Consider the following 22,517-nt stretch of genomic DNA (forward strand, 5'->3'; position numbering starts at 1 on the left):
TGTTTATTACAACAGAGGAGTCAACAAAGGCTAGCCTAAAAGGCGATGGTGGCGCAACCCAGCTCTGTAGGGTTATGCAAGTGACACGTGAACACACGTAAACACCGTGGTGCAGCAGGGTGATTGTTTGGCTATAGCAGCCTGGTTTGGCTGGATAAGGATGTTGCTGACGTTCAGATGCGGAGGGAAGGACACCAAGGACATGCCAGATTTCTAAAGCAAATGTAAAAATCTGCAGTAGAAAAAAATGGCTAATAACGTTGTTTCATCTTCTTCTACTTCATCCTTGATTTCATTATCAACCACTTCATAAACACTGAAATTGGAAACTATAATAATGAAGTGTTATAGTTCATCTGATTTAGGCAATCTTGAATTCGCTAACAGTTTTTACTAAGTTTGATTTATGTTTATTTTATTTGTAACATGTTGGCTGTTTATCAGGAGGGGCCAGTGAACCACTCCGGCCCTCCAAGTAGTGCTGTTCTCCACCCCCGCAGCTAAAAAAGGTGCACCTAAGTCATTCATACCGTGTCTTTGCTGTTGTTTCCCAAGCCGGGAAGGCTAAGATCGAAGCACCGAATGCACCGGCCGAGGACTGCCCGGACGCCCTGCTCTCCGTCAGAGAGGAATGCAGAACCTTTTGCAGGAATCTTGCTGGAAGCGTCTCGCTTCCCTTGGCAGGAGCCCCTGGCCCCGGAGGCTTTGGATTCTTCTGGAAGCCTGACCATTAGCAACAGAGATTTCCTCCCTGACAAGAAACAGAGCCTGCCATTGGCCCTGCTCATATTGAGCAATCTCTTTGAGGTGTTTTTACAACTAGACCTTCAACTTTGGAAATGCGTCTCCCCTCCTCCCCCAAGTTCTGGGGGGGCAAGAGGCCCGCTCAGCCCCTGCAGACTGCCCTGCCCTGCCCGTGCTGGTGAGTCCCCACCTTCCGCTCCTCCCCTTCCCCAACAGCCTGTGGGAAGAGAAAAGCCGTTCGCCAGACCAGGCTAGTTGGCCAGAGAGGTTTCTCTACAGCCCAGAATGTGGAGCCTGGCTGGGCCTGCGGCCATCCTCCTTCTCACCTGCCTTCAGCCAGGAAATGCCTTCTGGCTCTTCAATGTGCTCTTCCCGCCCAGCACGACCCCAGAAGCTGCTGCTTCCAACAGAATGCCTCCTGTGGTGCTCGGTAAGTTGGCACAAGGATGGGCAGCCAGCCGGTCGTGGGGGGAGCACAGGAGGCGGTCTGGTGGGGCTGCTTGCTGGCAATGGGCAAGAAGGCTGGGAGGAAGGCCATGCCATTGACTTGCTCCTTCCAAAGAACCGAGATGGGGGGCTTTTTCTAAGACGTCACTGGATGGAACTGGAGGGCGGACGGGCAAGGACAGGAGGGTTTTTTTAAGGCTGTCCTGCTCACAAGGATGGTCCAGGCTCAAAGGCATCCCCTGCGATATCTGACAGAAGAGATCTGGTGGAGCATGATCACGTGCTCATGAGATAACTGCTAGGTGGCAGGGGGGCATGGAATTCGCTTATCCTTGTTTGGATGAAGGCCTTTCCTTGGTGTGAACAAGGCTGTCAGGAGATCAGAGATGAGGCTGAAATGTAACCGAATCATGAGTGAGTGAGGTGGGGTTTCGTTTTGCATCTTTTAGGATGGAAGGTCTATTGGAGGTCATTCTCCTGTGGAAATGTTGCAGATTCCCCAAGCCTATAGCCTCTCTTGTTTTTTCAGCATCTGAAGAGTCTCTCTAAAACTGACAAAGCATTTAGGAGAGATCAGAGTCTGCTGTATAAGATGAGCTGACCTCTTCTCTCGGTCCAAGATGGGGCCCCAAACAGCCAACACTCACCCAAGCCCCAACCCTTGCGTGTAGGAGAGGGGCCAGCTGCCTTCTGCTCCAGGCACCCAGGGGGGCTCCCACGAACAATCACCCTGCTTCACACACAAGGTCCAGGCAGTGCCGTCTTGCCATTCCAACACTCCTATGGCTGGGGAGGGAAAGGCAAGCAATTCTGCAAAGCCTTTGAACTGGCAGCACTAGTAACCCAGCCCCTGGCCACAGACCTGAAGCTTCCCAAATTGTCCTCAGCTGCCAATTTTAGAAGGACAAGAAGGAAGTGTCCATTTTGCCTGTTGGGTTTGGAGGTGAATGAAGGCCTTAACCTCCTTCCATTCAGCAATCCAGATGGTGATGTCACCATGTAGCTACCAATTAAAATGCACAATGAAGTGAAATTGGATCTGGAAGTTAACTTTACCAACTGCACAGCCCCCGCTTTTAAGCAGGTATCTTATAGTTTGCTTCTCCTTAGTTCTTTAAACTCATCTTGATGTTAACCAGTCAGAAATCCCTAAGTATGTATGTTGAATTATTCTCACAAAATGCTGAAGGAGAGCTAGGAAGAGAAGGGGAGAAGAAACAGGAGAATGAGTCTGCTCTTGCTCCAAAAGCCTAGCCAGAGAAGGTCCTTGTGGCTCTCAAGCAATGGAGGGAAGGGCCACTGCTTTCCAGGGGTCATCTTTTCTCTGCTTCTGCAACAGAGTGCGGGAAAGGCCCTCTCACAGCATCCCGCTTTTTGTGGCAGTTAAAAAGAACAAGAGCTCTGCCCCACAGTGAACCTGTAGCCAGTCTGTCCCTCTTTACTGCCAGAGCTCTCCCCCTTCTGGGGATCACGTCCTGTCTCTTTCCCTTTTGACCTGAGATTATCTTCTTGCACAGAGTATTGACCTCCTGAACAGCACTTGCTGAACTTTGCTTTGTTTGCATGACACCTGAAGGATACAGCCAGACAAAGTTATCATCACAGACGTTAATTGCATTAATTGCCAAGACAGCAGGGCAATGGAAAAAAACGAGGGCTTGGGAGACCTCCCAAAGAACATCAGAAGTTCGGCAATAGTTCTGTCCACTTCCAGAGCCCAGAAACCATCCAGCATCTTTCATAAGCCCAAGGCAGAACACCTGAAAGGGTGACGGGTGAGGTGGACTTTCCAGCACCTATAATGCTTTTAGGGGTGGCAGCCTAGTCGTATAATCAATACTAAGGACCGGGAGTGGACCCAGCCAGATGGTGAAGGCATTCCTACAATAAATTGCTATAAAAGGAAAGCATATGATATCAAGTACCTCTCAAATTGTATAATCTTGAAATGTATAATTATAAATGTATAATTGCAAGGCTGGCGTTAAGTATTCTCTGTAACAAGTGAGCACAAGGCAATCAAATGAAGGAACATGGATGTCTGTAGGGTATGGTCAAAAAAGTCAAGATGGCAAGCACAATGATGCAGTCAAAACTCTGCCCATGTTTTCTGTGAGTTGCACATAAAAAATGGACGGAGCTTCAACTGGCCGTCATGGCCACACCCTGCAGATCACTCCTCGTGGACAGCCTGAGCAAGTGCCAAAGGAGAGGGAGAGGGAGAGGGAGAGGGAGAGGAAGGAAAACCTCAGGTGGCGGGCCGATCCACAAATCTCCGCAGCTATTTTGACACGGAAAACGGTACAGAAACAGACAGATGTCTTCCATGGCTGACAGGCACAACACAAGCATAATTTTAAGCCAATGCGGTACAGTAGCTGGGTCTTCTGTGGCCCCAACCCCCCTATTTTAAAAGGTGCAGCCCCCGACCCCCCAAGGCCACTTGCTGCTCTTGGGAAGTGTCCAGGCGGTGCTTCCTCCAGCCCTCGGCCAAATCAGGGCTGCCTGGACCATAGAGGATCTTCCTCAGTTGGCGTCGCTCTTTAGCACCAACAGGCCACCAGAGACGCCCCCTTTTACCTCTCGGAGGGATTTTCCCTTTGGCCTTTTGCTGGGAGTGGGGCCTGGGTCTCCATTCCCACCATCAGGGTCGGAGAACTGCCAGGACCTGGGGATCAGGGCTTCCCTCTACAGGGACGGCAGCTGTTCTTCTTGGGCTTAACTGCTGCTGAGCAAAAGGGAAGTCTTTACAGTGTGCCAGGCAGCTGGGCAGGAGTGATTAATTCACACACACACACACCCATGCACTTGTTCCTTCCCATCTTGTCATGCCCTATATGGCAATTCAAAAAACACTGCATTTATGTGAATGGCACCTAATTTTGGTAAGATTTGGAAAGCAGGGAGGGAGGGAGGGAAGGAATGTGGGCCGGGAGATAAAGAAGGAAGGGAGACAAGGGGGGAAAAATTGCAGAGAGAACAGCTGTAGGTCTGTTGCAAAGACAAAGCGGCAACAGGTGATGGCGAGAAGGCAGAATCTGACACACCGTAGACTTCTTCTCTCAGAAGGGAAGCAAAGCCATCTGGCCATTGTGGTGCCCACCGGGGGAAGGAGGGAGCCACTTCTGAGAACAGAGCAGGAGGGGGAAAGGGAGGACCAAGTCTCCAGGGCCATTAATCTTAGGTGGAGGTACTGAAGAAACCAGGAGGCTAGGGCACTTCAGAGCCATCACTATAATCTTTGAGAGCTCCTGGAGGACTGGAGAGAAGATGCTGCCTGTATCTCCTCAAAAGAGAAGAACAGGCCTGTCATGTCTATATTGGGCAAGGCCTCAAGCAGATTCTTGAACATCATATTTGGGAGCTCTTGGATAGGAATGCAATGAGTAAGAAGAACCAGCATGAGTTTGTCAGGAACAAATTAAGCTGGCCTCTCTCTCTCTCTCTCTCTCTCTCTCTCTCTGTCTTTTTCATGAAAGGATCATCTGGGTTCCTGTGACAGTAATAATCCAAAGGCTGGTGGCAGTTGTACATTATGCTCCACTGTCCTGTCACCACCTCCTTAAAAGTCCCCCTCCCTGAAATGGGCCTTTTCCTCAGCCTGCACAGCTGGCAGGGAGTCAAGGAAGCCCAGTGGCTTTATAAAGAAAGTGCCTCCAAAGCCCCTTTCCCTCTTTGGATGTGAAAATGGCACACTTCTGATGACACTGGAAGACCCCAAGATGAGTCTGGGGAAAAACTGCAACGCTCCAAATGAATGTCATCTCTCCTGCTGGGGGACATGAAGGGATGAGAGGGGATGAGATGAGAAGGCCCAGAAAAAGTTATTGGCCCATTTGGTGACCGAAGACTGAATGAGATGCATTAGTAAATACCCTGCTTTGAGAAATGTTTGGGTCAAATATGTGATTGCAGTAGATGCCTCTGAACGCATACCCATGGGAAAATAATGAATATAAATCTAAACTCATATTTCATTTGATGAGTTTATTTTGAAAGATTGAGAAAATTAGTAAAGAATGCAAGGGAGGTATTAAATTGGCACAACCCATTATCTGGTAGCATCACAAGTGGATTTTAGGAAAAATGGACATGGAAGAAAAGAAGGGAAAGCAGAATGACTGAAAGAAGAGGAAATGCAAATGCTACATGAACAAGTATTAGAAGATAGATCAATCTTCCAGCACAGTGAATGGAAAGTGGACATAAAGATAGAGGGAAGTTGCTTGGAACACAGTGAAAAAATTAGGCTGCAAACAGCGATAGAAGTTTGTGGAGTTACACTAATGGGAAGAATGGAAAAGGATCCTTGGTGGAATAATGAAGCGAAAGAGGCTGTGAGTGAGAAATCATAAGTTGTGGGCATGTTGCAAAAACAAAGCAAAAAAGATACTGGATAACATGGTTATGGAGAGAAAAAATAGTTGCAAAAAAATAGCAAAAAAGCAAGAACAGGTTGATATTAAAACAGACGAAGAAAATGCGGAGTGGTTTTGATGGAAAATTTAAAAAAACTATTTGGGAAATGGATAAAAAGCAGCTTCCAAGCAGAGTAAATGGAATTAAAAATAAATAAAATTAACCTGGACTGATCGAATGCTGGAAGGAGTATTTATAGATTTGCATGGAAATTATAGTATTGTGTCACAGAGTGGAACTGAAATGAGTAGTCTAAATGTTAGGTTCCAAGAAAAAATGGATGAAAAGGAAGCCATAAATGCTCTGAGAACATTGAAAAATGATAAGGCTGCCCTTGCAGCTGATCTCACTGGAGAGGAGTTAAAATATGGATGTGGCAAAATTTGGCAGTCCACGGAGGGTCAGCTGACCTTGCAAGCAGGACGATGCCCACTGATGCCCCGATGCCAGTGAAAAACAGGGAGCTGCTGGGCCGGTTCCTGGCAGCCAGAAGCCCCACCACCAAGGGCTTACTCGGAACAGCCCAGTTTTGCTCCTGGCTATTTGGCCAGTGAAGCTGCCCCTGTTGAACGTTTGTTTCAGTTCCTTCTAAGTAGGGAGTTACCTACCACCACAACTCTCCTCTTTGTCTTTTAGAGGGCAGGCTGCATCCTCTCTGCCTCCCATTTTACACCGCTTCCTTTTCTCAGAGTCTGTTTTGTCTGCACAGGCTGGAGTTTCAGCAGGGCAGGATATTTTCTGTGCCTCTCCCTTCTGGTTCTTGCTCTCATCCATCGGACGTGTGCCTCTGTTTGACAGTCTCCCTTTGGAAGAGTTGCATGCCCGGTGGCTTTTATCCTTTCCTTGGACTGGCACCTCCTGTCCTTTCTTGTCTCTCTGACTTTTCCTAGCCAAAGGTGGCCTGGCCACAGTAAGCCATGCTCTGGTGACCACAGATCACTGCCGTGTACTTTGCGTGAGGTTATCTTGGAAGTTGACCCAGAACGAGGCCAACGCGCCCCTGGCTTGTGTTCTTTCTTAGAGAGTTCTTAACTGAGATTCCAGAAGAAGTTGTTGCTAAAACCCTTTATTTTATAACCATTTTAGCATTCTCACAGTTTTCCATTTTGTTTCTCTGCCCCACTCTTCTGGTAATTCCCTCCTCTTCCTGACTGGTTGCAACGTCTCATTGGATTTGTAGTATCTTATTACTTTTCTCTGGTTTTTTTAGATAGGAACAAGCAAGCAGTGATAAACCAGCTTTTCTAACGTAAGAGAACGTCACATTTCCAAAGGTGAAACAGACAGATATTGAAGACCCCACCCCAAACTACATAACCTAATTGTGAAATCTCTCTCTCTCCTCTTCCTACCTGGTTACAAAATCTCCTGTGATTTGTCGTGTTTCGTTGCCCCCAGTTTTAAAGGAATTGCACTGCTGCATTTATGCTACTGCTTGGAGTTCAAGTTCTTGGCAATTATATTAAAGGTCTTCACAATTTAGGCCTGATATTCAAGGCCGCTCCTACCATGTACCTGCTTGAACATAAAGACCATCTGGGCGGTGTGCTCTCCCTGGCTCTTGGTCGGCAGGAGAGTGTTATGTGGGTTTGCTGGAGAGTCTCTCATGGCTGAGAATATCTCAGTCGAAGGGTGGCCTAGTTTGCATTTCAGCACCAAGCAAAGCCTGACTTTTACTCAGGCATTCGGGGCTTGGCAATCATAGCCCGGACGTGTGCCTTGTTGTTTAGGGCTCCTAATCCAGACAAATGTAGATGGTGGCAAAATGCAGAAAACAGTGAGTGCTCCCATCTAGTGATTGTCTGGATTTTGGCATTCCAGAACTGGGAACCTTCCCGTCGCTGCCTATGGAACTCTGAGCCTCTGTTAATGACAGCAGCCCGTAATGCTTTGCACAGGGCTGCAGAGGGGGACGGCATTGCCAGTCTGAACTTGGGGATCTCATGCGGTAACAAATTGCTCAAAGGTACACACAGCTCACAGAGAACCTCTGTTAACCTACAAACATTTTATGAATTACAATCGCTTCAGCAGTACACACAGACACACGGACGATTGTATATGCTGTGCTGCACCGTGGCCAGGTGATACACGGGGACTGGGGAAGGCAGGAATGCCAGGTAGATGACAATTGGATCCATAAATGAGGTCTTCCAATCGGTTCCCTGCCCTGCCTTCTTTTTTCTCCTCGGCCAGCAGCAATTCATCAGCACTCCGTTATGGGTCACCTCAGCTGTCCTTTGGTTAGCTTGGTGAAATATGACTTGCAGGAGGGCAGATGGCTTTGTTATCTCTGCTTGCTGCTTCAGGCTGACTCCCTTATCTCCTCAGCTTCCTTGCTCCTGTACATGTCTGCATTCTTCTCTAGGGTCAGGCTTTGATGATTCTACTCCGTAGACTTCTCGCAACACTTTATTTCTTATAACAACTGTGGCATGACAGGACCAAGAATCAGTTTTAGGAAATGTTGAAAGTGATCCGGTTCTCTTTGTGACTTTTACTTGGTTTTTAGAAACACTTTATTAAACCTCATGACATGAGAATATGGGCACCTACAGATGTCTGCTGGATCTGTGGTGTCCAACTCAGCTTGTTCCTGCAGCGGTGCTGGGACCTGCAGATGTCTTTCCCATCAGCTTGTGATGTGCTGAAGAGAGATGGAAGGAAGGCCAGAAGACTCTACCAGTGGCTTTGCCCATCATGCTCTGCACACACAGACAATCAAGGCGGCAGCGTTCGTCAGTGCCTCAGAACTGACCCAGTCATGCAGAACCCCAATGGCAGGGGACGGCAGCAAAGCTGTGCTGGCATGGCTGTCTTGAGGACGGGTGGGGAGCCTTTTCACTCACTAGAGGGAAGAGTCACTTGGAGGAGTAGAAGCAGGCAGAAAGCTGAGCGTGATTTAAAAAATGCCTGGCTCCAGATGACTCTGGGGACTTTACGTAATTGAAAAGGCAGAGCAATAGAAAAAAAGACAGATGATGTGCATCCAGAAAGATCAAACCCAACAAAACAAAATTCTACCAAACAAAATCTTATGGGGGCTAGTCCCCAACCCTAGCTACAGGCCTGGGAGAATAATGGGGTTTTTAGTGCCTTGCAAAACATCTTCCGAGGGGATGTGTATGGACCTCTGTGCTAATACTCTGCCAGAGGGCAGGTGCTGTCTAGCCAGGTGGAGCTGTTTGAACAGGAGACTAGGAATGTAGAGAATGTAAGCTTACAGCTTCCCTTCAACAGATAGGATTGCAGGTGGAAGAAATGGGAGGCTAGGATTTCTGTATACAGGGGAGGTACAGGAGAAGGACACACAGGATTTGAAGCAGGACTGGGTATAAATTCTGTACTATCTCCCCCATCTGCTCAGAGATTGTCAACTGCCATGGCTGCTGCTCCAGAACTGAAGCAAAGGTTTAGTTTTTAACTGTGTTGGTCCAAGTGTCTGGGGAGTTACAGCCAGGTATGTTTCTGTGTTCAGGGAGAAGGACCAACACAAAGGACAAAGTGTCTCCTACATGTTGTTCAGCAGCTACCATCAAAGGAGATGCTCAGATTGTGGGACCTGCAGGCAATTTCTGTGCTCCAGGCAACTGGCAATAGGTTCAGCAAGGGGTGCACTGGCATCCATGAGGCCCCATCTCTTGCTGATATGTGCACGTGAATGCTGCCAGGGAACTTAAATAATTCATTGGTTAACTAGATAGTTGTAAAAAAAGGAAAAGGTGATTTCAAGTCACAAAAAGCAGATCTGGAGTCTTACATCCAGACTTACATCCAGTTCTGGGTGCTGGACTTTAAGGATCTAAAGAGGTTGGAAGAGTTGAGAGGATAGGAATGGAATCACTCAGGAGATGGAAACAGTGAAGGAATCAGGTCTAGCTTGGGGAACAGTGTCAGGGAGGAATATTCTTGGAACCCTGAAGAAATACCTGGAGCGGTATGGGGAAGCAATAGATGCCAGTGGAAGGGTGGAGAGAGGGAGAAGAGCTAGGAAATGAATAAGGAAGTGATTACGAAGCTCTCAAGATTCAGGCAACTTAGAGGAAGTAAGAGTCCTTCATAGATGCTGAGCTGGGTGTTTCATGTGGCTGAAACCCCAAAGAGGCAAGCCTACCACTCTGACTTAAAAGTATGGGGATGAGGATGCAGGGATGTTCCTGGCTTCTTTTAATCATAGCATTTCTGTGCATTTCCAAGGAACACGAGTGAGCATGACTTTAGCAAATCTCCAACAAAAGAGAACTTTTCAGTAACAGGCACGCCTTTCAAGAACATTCTCCAGATCACAGAGCATCTTTGAGGGCTGAGGACTCCACTTAGCTTTTCAATAGCCCATGGGGACCATGCTGTAAAGAAATAGTGGAAAATAGGGAGAAGAGAATAAAATCTCCTTCAGGTCATGCTCAACTCTGATGACATGACACGTCCACATTGGTTTGTTGGCAACAGTATGGAGGTGGTTGTCATGGCCTTCCTCCATGATATTTTTTTTCAACTACCCAGCCTACAGTCCTGGTGGACCTTGAGGTCTCCCATCCACGTACTCATAAGGTCTAACTCTACTCAGTTTTTTTTCACATCAGAGAAATCAGCCAGGTGCTATCAACTATTGTGACATGTGAGGTAAGAGCCAACGTTAAATTCGATTTGACTTCATTTACATGTAGTTAAAACGGAATGCTTCTCCCCCACAACTTTCCAGTAGAACTTCTCAGTATTTGTATTAATTTTTCCTGGGAATGTCACCCCTGCCCCCCAGTGAACCTCGGTGAAGTGTTATTTTGTTAGTATAGACTGCATGGTTTATATCATAGTCACTGACCCTGATGTGTTAACACTAATACTCTTCCACATGTAATGATTTCCTGCCCTGTCCAATTACAAATTTTATTGGTAGCAGTTCTGGGCATCTCTGCAAGTTGTACCGTGGGTGAGGGCTGGGGCCTCTGGTGGTGTGTGTCTGCATCAGGTGGCCTAGAAGGAGGAGGACCATGCTGCAGGAGGATTGTGGGCAATGTTTCTCCCAGACACTTTCTCCTTGCTGGGAAAGGCTTCCTTTGGCCAGCTCCCGTGGAAAGGACTGTGATGGAACCTAGAAGGCACAGCAGTCATGTTTGGCTTCCCCAGAGCACAGAACTGAGATGGCCCTCAAGGTCATCTAGTTGACCTCCCCTTCAGACAGACTATTCAGTGCAGGATGTGGCAATGTAGATCGCAACTCTCTCATGGCTGCGAGAAACCTCCGTCTCCGCAGGCCATTTTGCCCATTTTGTCAGATGATTTGAAGGTGGTTCCCCTCTCGGTTTCTCTGGTCCCTGTAGTGCCCGGTGGCCTTGGGAATCAGCTAGAGGCTAAGCTGGACAAGCCAGATGTGGTGAACTGGATGTGCTATCGCAAAACCGACGATTATTTTACCATCTGGCTGAACCTCAACATGTTCCTGCCTTTTGGACTGGACTGTTGGATTGACAACATAAGGTACGCCTCCCAGGTGGAGCTCCTCTCTCCCTCCTCAGACAGAAGCGCCCCCAATGCACGGCATCTCCACTCTTGGCCTCTCCTGTGCCCGCTGGGATGGGGGTCCTCGCTCTGCCCCCCATCGTGATTTCCCAGAGTGCTCCTGGTGCCCAGAGCAAGGGAGCAGGAGAGTCATGGGAGGAGAGGGAGAGAGTGCTGGGGGTTAGAGTAGAGGAAGGGGTGCACTGGGGGACATCTCCCAAACACACAAGATATTGTGCTAAGCTGTTATTTGCTTTATATACCACCATTGGCTATATTCACAGGCTTTGCTAAACTGTAAACCATGATTTATGAACAATGGCTGGGTTCAAGAGCACATTAAACCAAAACTAAGCAAATTACATTGTGACTTATTGCAGTCGCTGAATGCTTCTCTCCCACAACTTTCCAACAGAACTTCTTGGTACAGTATTTGTATTAATTTTTCCTGGGAATATCGCCCCTGGCCCCCAGTGAACCTCAACGAAGTGCTTATTTTGTTATTACAGACTGCATGGTTTATATCATGGTCACTGACCCTGATGGACTTCCGCTGCTTTCGCGTGGGATTCAGAAACAAGCCCCACCCCCACCTCTGCCAATGTAGATCAGTTTGCCCATCCTAGCTTCCTTGCTTGTGAGCTGGAAGGCCCAGAGGATACCGAATCCACCTTGTGCCCAGGGCAGGAACCCTAGAGTGGCTGCCTGGCCTCCTCTTGAGCTCCTCCAGAGAAAGGGAGTCCCCACTGCTCTGGGTCTCTGACTGCACCGTTGAAGCGCTCTGACTGTTAGGAGGCTTTTCCAAGCATTCGAGAACTTGCCTTTCTGCCTGGTAGTAGCTGCAACGACCCAGAGCTGGCAAGACTGCGTCATGATGTCATGACACAAGTCCCATCTTCCTGGGCTGGCCTCCCAGCACTGGACACTCATCTGCAAGCCGGAGTTTCATCGCCCCTGCTCCTGCCTCTCCTTCAGCATTGATGCCACTGGTGGCGTCTCTTGGTCCTGACCTGGTGTGTCTTTTCTCGAAGTGGACGCTGCTTTCTGTTTGCAGCGATTAAGCCTCATGGACTTGGGTATTTTGGAGTTCATTGGGAAAGGCCCGATTGCTGGGGCTGTGAGAATGGAGGGGGCTTCTCTGAGTGGTCGTCTGCACAGCAGCCAGCCCCGCTGGTGCCCCAAGGACCATTTCAGGGCCCTCCCAAGCGGCAGACGGCGAATTCGAGACTATTAGGAAAAACCTGCTAACAGGCAGAGCAGTTCAAGGGTGGAACCAATGATCTGGCCAAGCACATGGCCTTGCCTTAAGATCAGTGGGACTTCAAGCATTGGCTCGAATGGACGAGAAGAGTCCCGTCCGAGAGCTCTCGTTGGAATGTGACGGATTTGATTTGGGAAGATTCTGCTCCGCTAATAATGGGGATCATGTGTGATAATCCCAGGGCAAATGTTATTCTTCCCTTTCTACTTAAAGACACTAAAATACAACTTCTACCATTCCAGAGAGTATTCATCTTGTTTCCAAACAAAGCAAAACAAAATATATCCAACTAGGGGAAAATCTGGAAATTAAAAAAAGGCTCACTGCAACCTGTATGGGGATCTGGCCCCATAAAGCCCTTTTGTTACCGCAGACCTTGATCCAGAGCTCATGCAGCAGAATTAGGGTTACCAATTTCACCTGGTTGACAACCCCAAATATTATAAAAAAGCCACAGTTTCATCTCATGTATCTGCTGTCCAGTAGTTGCAATTCACATGTTCCCGTTTTGCCATCTACTCCATTATATGCAAATGCTCTTGATTGGTTACTCTGCTTTCCCCAGAAAGTCAACAGGGGGAGTCCTCTGGTTCTCGAGATTTCAGTCATCGTAGATATAAAGGATTAATGCTTGGAGTCTTTAGATCAAACCTGGCAGTAATCCTGAACTTGATGTACCCCCTTAAAGTTCTCTGTTACTCCTGTTTTTTAGGGACCTGCATATATATTAAGTGATAGCTAGAATTTCAGAACTTTTAAGGTGGCCTTTGTTGGAAGTGGACTTTCTAGAGCAATGATTGTGTTTTCTTTTGCACCACCCTTGGGGACGTAGAGTGATTTACAATAAAACCACCCGGAGGATAACCAGTGCCCCTGGAGTCCACATCAGAGTTCCTGGGTTTGGCAAAACCTTCTCCGTGGAATACTTGGATGGTGGCAAATTGGCTGGTAAGAAGAATGGGGGAAGGTGCTCCCACCCCAATCACCTCTCCAGATTAGGCTCTGGATGGCAGGTTGCTTCTAGCCTAGGGCCCCTTAGCCCATGGGAATTCTCTCTGCCAGGCAGAAGAGAGGTTAAAAACAGTGCTACTGAGTGGCATTTCGTAGAGTGCACTTCTCCAGTAACAGAACTCTGCCTATTGTAAGTAACCTGTATTTAGGACCATTTCTCTAAAGAGGTGGTTGGAAACCTACTTTTTTATCAGGACAGCAGTCCAGGATGGATCGGGATGAGCGCATGAATACAGGGGAAAGCCAGCCCCCTGCTGGGAAGCCGCATGGCCAGCCTGGCTGAGTGGAGCTCATGACACCTGTGGTTGAGAGGTCACCCTGAGGGAGCCACCCCGACTCCCAAGCTTTTGCAGCCTCTGCTGCTGCTTCCTGCTCCTCTTGGCTCAGGAACTGTGGCAGAAGCTTGTGGAGGGGGGGACACGGCATACCACATTTTGCCCCTTCCCCCTTTCTGCTGGGACACACATAGAGAATCATTTGGAGAAGCTTCCTTGTTTGAGAGCCACACTCATCAGAGGTAATTGCTGGGGGTAATCTATCCTGAGCTGGAGAGGAGCCTACAAGGGTGAAATACATCCCCAAGCGGCCTCTCCTCAGTCTTCGGTTTCCCAGTTTCCTGGGATGAAATAATGGCGGAGAGTTTGGGCCATAGGCTGCCTATCCCTGGTCTGTGTTGCCCGCACAAAGGCCCTCCCTCCCTCCCTCCCTATCTGGGTGTCTGATGTGCAATTATCATGACTAGAGAGAAGCAGCTACTGAAGAGTTTGGCCAAACAGGTCCACATGCTGCTTTTTACCGGTGTAGTAGAGCAACCACAACCTTCTTAGGTGAATCAGCTGGCCAAAATGTCACCCTTCAGGCAGAGATATGTTTAGGTAGGAAAATAATACATTTGAAATTACATTATTATTTCCCTACTTTGAAAAGGCATCCTAGGCATTGAAAAGATGGGGCCCTCTTTGAAAGGATGTTCAATGGAAGGCAGTCCTCTTGCTTTCAAAAAGTTGTTCAGGGATCTGCATGAACTCTACTCAGAGTCACTTTGATCCTGGTACCTTTTCTGAAAACCGTGTGGCTTCTTCAGAGGAGGTCAAGGATGGTTTGGGAAGGAGTTTGGGGTGGGGAAGATGAGTAGTCACCTGGACCATGAAAGCCAGGGAGGCCTTGAAACACCTTGCAATAGGTAAAAAAAACCCCTTGCAGACAGTTCTCCTGGGAGGTAGTCCTGCCATCTGCTAATGCTCACTTCTCTTCCTTGCTCTAGGGTATATGCACACCCTGGTGCAGCACCTGGTCAATAACGGCTATGTTCGTGACCAGACAGTGAGAGCTGCCCCATATGACTGGAGGCTTGGGCCCAGTGAGTACAAATGGGGAGATCTTGAGAACCTGGGTGTTAGAAAGTTGGGCTTCATCCTCCTGCTCTTCAAGGGGTCTCAGTAGGGAGGAAGGTGGAGATGGGATGAGTAGGGTCATCAGAGTCCCCTTCGAGGTGTTTAATACAGCTTGTACATCCTATATCACCAATGCCCAACTCAGATCCTACAGCAGTGGAGTATAGAAAAGGTAGAGGAGATTACATTCCCTCAGGCTGTTATTCTGCAGATCAGAGATGTATAATGTTCTTCTTCAAGCCTTTGGAAGATCCTCAAATTAAGACAAAAGGTTGATAGTCATAGGTGATGCAAGTTACCCTCACACTGACCTTAGAAACTAAAACTCACTCTGTTGATGACAAAGTGGCCAAACCTTTAAAGATTCAAAACCATGACTGTGCCATGGAACCAACTGCAAGGGAGGGGACACTTGGAAATTATCCTAGCCAGTACTTTTGCATTAAAGAGCTAGTTCAAAGATAGTGCCTGTGTACAGATAGCCATAGACCATGACATCAGATTGAGACCATCCACTTTTCAGTAGGGTTCAAGCTGGGGTAGAGTACTGAGATGGCGTTGGTTGTGCTGGTGGACGATCTGTGGAGGGCTCAGGACGGTGGTGGTGCATCCATCCTGCCCTCCTGGGTCTCTTAGTGGCTTTCGATACCATCGACCATAATTTTCTTCTGGATCGATTCCCGGGGCTGGGAGTGGGGGGCACTGTTTTGTGGTGGTTCTCCTCCTTCTTCTATGGCTGGTTCCAGATGATGTTGGTGGAGGAGGGAGATCAAGCCCTAGGCCCCGTGCAGTGTGGGTGCCTAAGGGCTCAAGTCTCTTGCTGCTCCTTTTTAATATCTACATGAGACCATTGGGAGAGGTTATCTAGCGGCACAGGGTGCAGTATTGTCGATGTCCACCCCGGCAGGCCAAGTGACACTATCTCAGTGCTGGCCCAATGCCCGGAGGGTGTAAGAGTTTGGATGGGGAGGAACCGGCTTCAACTTGACGGCAGCAAGATGGAGTGGCTCTGGGTTTTTGAGCCTCCTGGGTCCAGTGATATGTTGTTTTTTACTGTTGCTGGGATAGCACTCCCCCAAACAGAGCTAGTGCACAATTTGGGGGTCCTCCTGGACTTGTGGCTCCTGCTCAAGGAGTAAGCAGTAGCCTTAGCTAGGGAGCCTTTGGACGGACCCATCTTGTGTGCCACTTAAGGCCATTCCTGGACTGAAGCCTTGCCCATAGTCATTCATGCCCTGCTCACTTCCCGGTTGGATTATTGCAATGCCCTCTACATGGGGCTGCCCTTGAAGACCATCTGGAAACTACAGCTAGTCCAGAATGTGGTGGCTGGTGCGGTTCTGGGGCTCCGCAGTCTGCCCATATTACACCATTGCTGCCCAAGCTGCACTGGCTTCCAGTTTCTTTTTGGGTACAATTCAAGGTGCTGCTTATCACCGTTAAACTCCTACCTGGCACAGGGCCAAATTATTTGGTGGACTACCACTCCCGGAGGATATCTGTCCATTCCACCAGGTCAGATAAAGTAGGTGCACTCCAGGTCCCTTCCCTCAAATGTTGCCCTCCACAGGGACCTAGGAAGCGTGCCTTTCCCGTAGTGGCCCCACCCTATGGTACAGAGCCCCTCAAGCTCCGTTGCCCCTGCCTGCCTTCCAGGAGGCCTTGAAGAGCTGGCTATTCCAACAAGCACTGGAGTAGAAGGAGGCCGGAGCCCAGCAAGATGGTGTGGAGATATGGGAGTGTTGCCCTGAGGTGCCCTGAGTTTTTATAAAGCTTTTACTGATTTGTATATTTTGGGTTGGGGGTTTTCTGTTGTTTTTACTGTTTTGTGTCCTGCCCAGGGTTGTTGTTACAATACTAGTGACCATATAAGTCTTTTAAAAGAAATAAATCACATCTTCAGCAGATAATTGCAGCCTGACCAACCCATGGCTATGGCTTGCACCAGTTGTCCAATCTCTTCTGAAATTGCCCCAACAAAGCAGCCGCAGGTTCAGGGCTTGGGGCAACAGGAAACTCCTTTTCTCCTCCTTACTGAAACCAGCTGATATTACCCTTTCCCTAGTCAAGGATTTTTCTTCCACAAATGTGCATTAAGAAGAATGAAGAGAGTGGGGCAGACCTGCAGTAATATGTCATCAGAGGGATTTGATATTTCCCACCAGTCACTGCTTTTGGCATATTTGAAATCCTGGCACAATAAATAAACAAATAAAATGTGACATTATATTAAACGAGCGAAGGGAGAGACAGGGGGGAGGGCGTTACAGCATTCGGCTGTGCAGCCTTCAGCAGTGGGGGGGGGGGAAGGTGGGGTTGAGGGCTGGCTCCATCTCCCCCAGCAGCAGCCCACCCCCAGATTCCCCACACCATATCTCCCCGCCTGCTCTTTCTGCAGCACTGCTCTTCTCTCCTCGCTTGAGCACTGCAAGACTCAAGGGGCCGAGAGCGTTTGCCCACAGGCCCCGGGGCCCAGCAGAGGAAGGTGCCCCCCGCACGCTGGGCAGGGCACTGGAAAACATCCCACTTGAACCCCAGGAGTTTTGGGGCAGAGGTTCCCTCCAATACTATTCCTGTTTCCACAGCAGAGCAAGAGGAGTACTACTGCAAGCTGCGTGCTCTCATCGAGGAGATGTTCGAAACTTACCAGAAGCCAGTTTTCCTCATTGGCCACAGCCTGGGCAGCCTTCAAGTCCTGTACTTTCTGGTCCAGCAGCCACAGCACTGGAAGGACCGTTTTATTCAGGGTTTCATTTCCCTGGGAGCTCCCTGGGGGGGAGCCGTGAAAGCCATGCGGGCCCTTGCCTCTGGTGAGTCACCCAGGAGCTTCAGCAGCGTCTCCCTGGGGCCCAAGCAGTGCTGGGCGGAGCCCACCTGCCCTTCATCATCTCCAGCTTTCCCCACCCCAGCCCAAAGCCCCCCTTTTTTCCCTATTGCTCTCAGGCAATGCTAAAGATGTATTTATTTTATGTATTTTAATTTCTATAGCCTTTAAAAAGATCCTGGTACATGTTGAGTGTACCTTGCCCCCAGCCCCCTGCCCCTTCTGAGGAAGAAAAAAATAGGAGAGTCATTCACCTATTTCTGTCATCACACCCAGTTTATCTCTGGGAAGAATTCTTGGAATGTTAATCTTGGTTTAAGATTATTCAACAGCTGTCTCTGAATAACATTGTAATGCAGGGTTTTTTTACTACAAATCAACAAACCTGAAAAGGTGGGAGTAGAATAATCAATTCCACTGGTGTCATTTGCAGGTGACCATCAGGGCATTCCTCTTATGTCTAACATTAAGTTGCGTGAAGAAAAGCGTACGTCCACCAGCAGTCCCTGGGCGTTTCCAACACACATGGCCTGGCCTGAGACACATGTCTTCATCTCTACCCCTTTCCACAACTACACCTACTGGGATTACCAACAGTTCTTCACTGATATCAACTTTGAAGATGGCTGGTACATGTGGAACGATAGCAAGGATCTGCTGAAAGGGCTGCCACCCCCAGGCGTGGCAGTCTATTGCCTGTTTGGCACCGGATATCCCACTCCAGAGACCTACATTTATGATGACCGCTTCCCCTACGAGGACCCGGTGGACGTTGTGTATGGGGACGGGGATGACACGGTTAGCAGGCATAACATACAGCTGTGCAAGCAATGGCGCAACCAACAGAAGGAGAAGGTCCACACCCTGGAGTTGCCTGGAGCTGAGCATCTCAACATGGTCTTTGACAACCGCACCCTACAGTACATCAGCAAAATCCTGTTCGGGAACCTAGAGAACATGACTGCCGCAGAAGACCTGGGGGGAAAAGCCCTCTGAAACCCCAAGTGAAGGGAAGCCCTCCCCCGATGAGAAACTGGCTTTTATTTTCTCTGCTGGTGTGGGGAGGAAACACGAAAGCTCACATAGGGCCACAGCACTGTAGCCTTCCCTGTTCTGGAAAGACTCAAGGGAGCTGTCCACATCAATGCTGGTGCCACAGTGTTATGTGGCTGATAGAATAGTTCCCATTTCCCCACCGTATTTTTCACGAGACCATGCCAACCAGCCCAGAGTTACATTTACTGCTTGTAGGCTTCTGGAAAGCAGCAGTGACTTTTCAGAAATTGTAATGGTATGTGGGAATGACCTTGGGAGACAGGGTGAAGAGTCGCAGCCAAGGGAACAGTCAGATAAAAGGCAGCTTAGCCTGCAGCAGGCAAGTGGGAGGGGCAAGAGGCTCAGGAGAGACCCTCCCTAGTTTCTTGGGCTGTAAAGGAGATGGGGGGAGAATTGCACTTTCAGACTTGCAAGATTTTGTTAATGTAGCTTTACAATAAAGTAGAATGAGCTCATCTGGTCGTGTTTCCTGTCTGGTCTACCTAGTAAGGCTGACATCAATCTTGCAAGCCTCTCACTCTCTTCCAAAGGGAGGATTTTCAGGAATGGTCTCTGATCCTCAAGGAACTCCGCTATCGGCTGAGCATCTGGCAGCAGCATTGTTGCAACGCCAGCAGCTAGTAGACGCACGGATGACCAATTTGCAGAATGCCATGATACAACTAAGGCAACAGCTGGGGCAGAATTTGCCCCAACCCGCGGCAGCACAACCGATGGCGGTGTAAGATTTACTCCGTTCATCTCAGAGAAACTCTCGTGACACGTGTGTTCAGCAAAGAAGTTTACTCAAGTGTAATGTAAATAAGTACAAACAAAGCCAAGGTCGGCTTGGCATAGCTTTCAATGTATTTTATAGCTTCCCCGTTCCCGCGCTTTACCCGTTGCTTAGTTACAGATTGCCCCCAGTAATCCCCCCTCGCCCAAATGGCAGATTCAGTCCCGTGCTTTTGTCTTTCTGATTGCAGTCTATGGGTTGTGCTGTTGTTGCCTTTGTTGGGTTTTCCTGTTTGCACGCAAGGCCGGGGGTTCTTGATCGCTCGTTGATTGCTTCGCTTCCGAGCCTCTGCGCTTTCCTTTGTTTGCAGCGCCCGAGGGAAGCCGCGCTGATACAAAGTAGTTAAGCGCCGCCACCTGTTGCCAATCAGCAGAGCGTCCGCTCGTAGTTTCGCTTCCCCTTTTTCTCGGCTAGTGCCCGGGCGGTGAAATTGACTAGGCACGGCTGAGCGGCGCTTCGCCGTGCCGGCTGAATCTGACAGGCGGCTCAGCCAATGCTCCTGCATTTTCATGGAAGTTTGCTGGAGAAGTTTGAAGGGGACCAGAATCAATTCCAGACATTCACCGCTCAGTGTGAAATGTTTACGGCAGGCAGGCTGGTGGAGTTTCCCACTGATCGCACCGAAGTGACTTTTGTGCTGAGTACGCTGAAGGAAGCAGCAGCTAAGTGGGAAATACTGTTCATTGAGGGGAATGATCTGGTGCTGACAACTATCAGGACTTCTCATATAAACTCAAAGGACACTACTTGCAAGTTAGCCATTCTCAAGGAATATTTGGATGTCAACATCAAAAAAGGATTCATTCAACCTTCCAACTCACCAGCATCAGCACCCACATTTTTTGTCCCCCCAAAATAAGGAGCCACTCTGAAGGGAAAGGAGGGAGCCCCCGTGCATATCGTTCATGACTACAAAGACCTGAACAGTGACAATTAGAGATCATTATCCACTTCTACTTATCTCAGATCTACTAGACTGGCTACAGAAGGTGTGCATCTTTACAAAACTAGACTTGAGAAGTGCTTACAACCTAATCAGAATGACACGAGTATTTAACAGCCTTCGACACAAGATATGGCAAGTTCAAATACACAGTGATGCCTTTTGGCCTGGTTAACTGTGGAGAGCACCTTGGGAATAGCAAGAGACCAAGTAGGGAGCATAGGAAATGACCCAGCTCCTTCCACATTAGGCATACAGGACATAAAGGGGGGAGTCCAACAGATTCCTGATGGGGGGGCCATTATCACCTCTACAGGTGCAGCTGAGTTACAGGATGCCTTGTGTGATCTTGAGGAGTTACCAGCAGAAGAGGGGAGCAACACAACTACATTTAGTTCTCATAGCCCACAATCAGTTTCCCCTGGGAACTCAGCAGGGGGGGATGAGCCTGAAGATGCGGGTGATGGGAAAGACCTTGGGAGATGGGCCCAGAGACACTGCCAAGGGAACGGTCAGATAAGAGGCAGCAGAGCCCACAGCTGGATAGTGGGCAGGGCAAGAGGCTCAGAAGGGATCCCCCTAGTTTCTCGGGCTGTAAAGGGGATGGGGGGACTCACAAGATTCTGTTAAATGTAGCTTATCTGGTCACGTTTCCTGTCTGGTCTACCTAATAAGACTGACAGAAATGCATTTTTCTCCTCCTGCCCTCATCTGTGTTCAGTCATCTTTTGAACCTTTGGGGACATCCCTTCCTGTCCTGCCCAAGGCTTGGCCTCACTATTAGCCATATTGCTACAGCCAGGTCATTTGAATCAAGATTGGGCAACTTCTTGAACCTGGTGGGAGGGCAGGGAAAGGAAGGGGGACCTAGCTATCATCTCCAGCCATGAGGTCATTTTCTCCCTCCCCTGAAGAGGCCAACAGGAGACACTGTTTTCTCCACAGGGTAGGAGGGTCAGCTGAAGAGCCACTGCCCTGTCTTCTCTGCTCACAAGCAGCAGCACTGCTTAGGGTTAGTGCTTAGTGCTCTGATAAGCCCTGATGTCATGTGAAACTTTCTGATAAGAACAACCCTTCAAGGTTGGAAGTCCTGCACAGGGGATTGTGGGGGGGGGGAGGGGGAATGCCAGAAAAAACCAGGGGTAATAGCAGCTGGATACATCCCACAATCCATGGCTTCAGACTCCTGGATCTTCCTCCTCTTTTCAGTGCAACCAACATTTGCCTGTTTCTCCTAGACAAGTGGGGACAGTTGAGGGATGTTTTTGATTTGCTCAGATGGATTCCTCTCTTTTGTTACTTCAGAATGATGCTCTTGCACCAGTGGAAAGGCCAGCCCTTGCCAAGAGAAGAGCTGGTTTTCTCCCTCCAAGCAAACTTCTCTCCCACAAAAGCCAACATCCACCGAAAGAGAAGGGGAGGGCTGGGCCCAACTGGATATGGGCTTCAGCAGCTCAGCCGTGCAATGGAGTGGTGGTGGGGGTCTCATTTTTTGTGCTCCCAAGAGGACTGTTCTGAAGTCTTGGCCAGGTCAGGGCTCAAAAGAGCAAGGGAGCAGAAGGGTTCAAGAGTATGTGGGGAGGCCTGTAGGGACAGCTCCCTCGGGGGCAAGTGTGCTCAGATGTTCATCCCACCAGGATCCAAGGTCCCACTTGCAGAAGGGGCAGCGTCTTCATCTGGTGAGACAAGCTGCCCTGCATGAATGCCTTCTGCCCAACCAAGAGGAATCTGCAGGGGCACTGCTGGGATCTGCCCTCAGGCATCAGGGCCTCCAGCTGACCCACCAAGAGAAAGTCCCTTCTTGTAACCCTGCTGCAGATTGAAAATCACATTCTGCCATCTGGGAAATTGAATTCTGCAATGCTGTCCAGGAAGTAAAACTTGGGATAATCCACAGCTCAGATGCTGGATTCCCCATCCCTTCCAGTTCTGCCTCCCAATCAACTGCCAGTAGTATCTTAAGAGTCATTAAGATACTACTGGCAGTTGATTAAAAGTTAAAGCTGAAGGAGATGCTTGCAAGGATTTTGGAAAGTCTGTATTCTAAAACATCAATTCCATTTTGCAGCCTAAATAGGAGCAGTTCTTTGGGCTTTCTTGTTATGCCTTTATATTCAACACACAAAATCACATAAAGCCCCTCA

The 22,517-nt window shown here is 48.8% G+C and overlaps 1 protein-coding gene across 3 annotated transcripts; it reads left to right on the plus strand.

The window, feature by feature from the left end:
* The first annotated feature begins 893 nt into the window (after positions 1 to 893).
* LCAT (lecithin-cholesterol acyltransferase) lies at positions 894 to 19,111 on the plus strand. 3 transcript variants are annotated; one of them, XM_088135480.1, is made up of 7 exons: positions 1,036 to 1,174; positions 4,671 to 10,233; positions 10,932 to 11,088; positions 13,203 to 13,318; positions 14,646 to 14,741; positions 17,361 to 17,585; positions 18,033 to 19,111. In XM_088135480.1, the coding sequence occupies exons 3-7, from the start codon at positions 10,994 to 10,996 to the stop codon at positions 18,593 to 18,595; spliced, it is 1,095 nt and encodes a 364-aa protein (XP_087991606.1). In that variant the 5' UTR covers positions 1,036 to 1,174; positions 4,671 to 10,233; positions 10,932 to 10,993; the 3' UTR covers positions 18,596 to 19,111. The 3 variants fall into 3 exon arrangements, with proteins under 3 accessions (XP_007438284.2, XP_007438285.2, XP_087991606.1); XM_007438222.4 differs by lacking the exon at positions 4,671 to 10,233 and having other exon boundaries at positions 894 to 1,174; XM_007438223.4 differs by lacking the exon at positions 4,671 to 10,233 and having other exon boundaries at positions 894 to 1,174; positions 17,364 to 17,585.
* Positions 19,112 to 22,517: the final 3,406 nt, after the last annotated feature.

Source organism: Python bivittatus, unplaced genomic scaffold, assembly GCF_059951505.1.
Source record: "Python bivittatus isolate LINGU-HERP-01145 unplaced genomic scaffold, Pbiv_v1 ctg000170_np1212, whole genome shotgun sequence".
NCBI lineage: Eukaryota > Metazoa > Chordata > Lepidosauria > Squamata > Pythonidae > Python > Python bivittatus.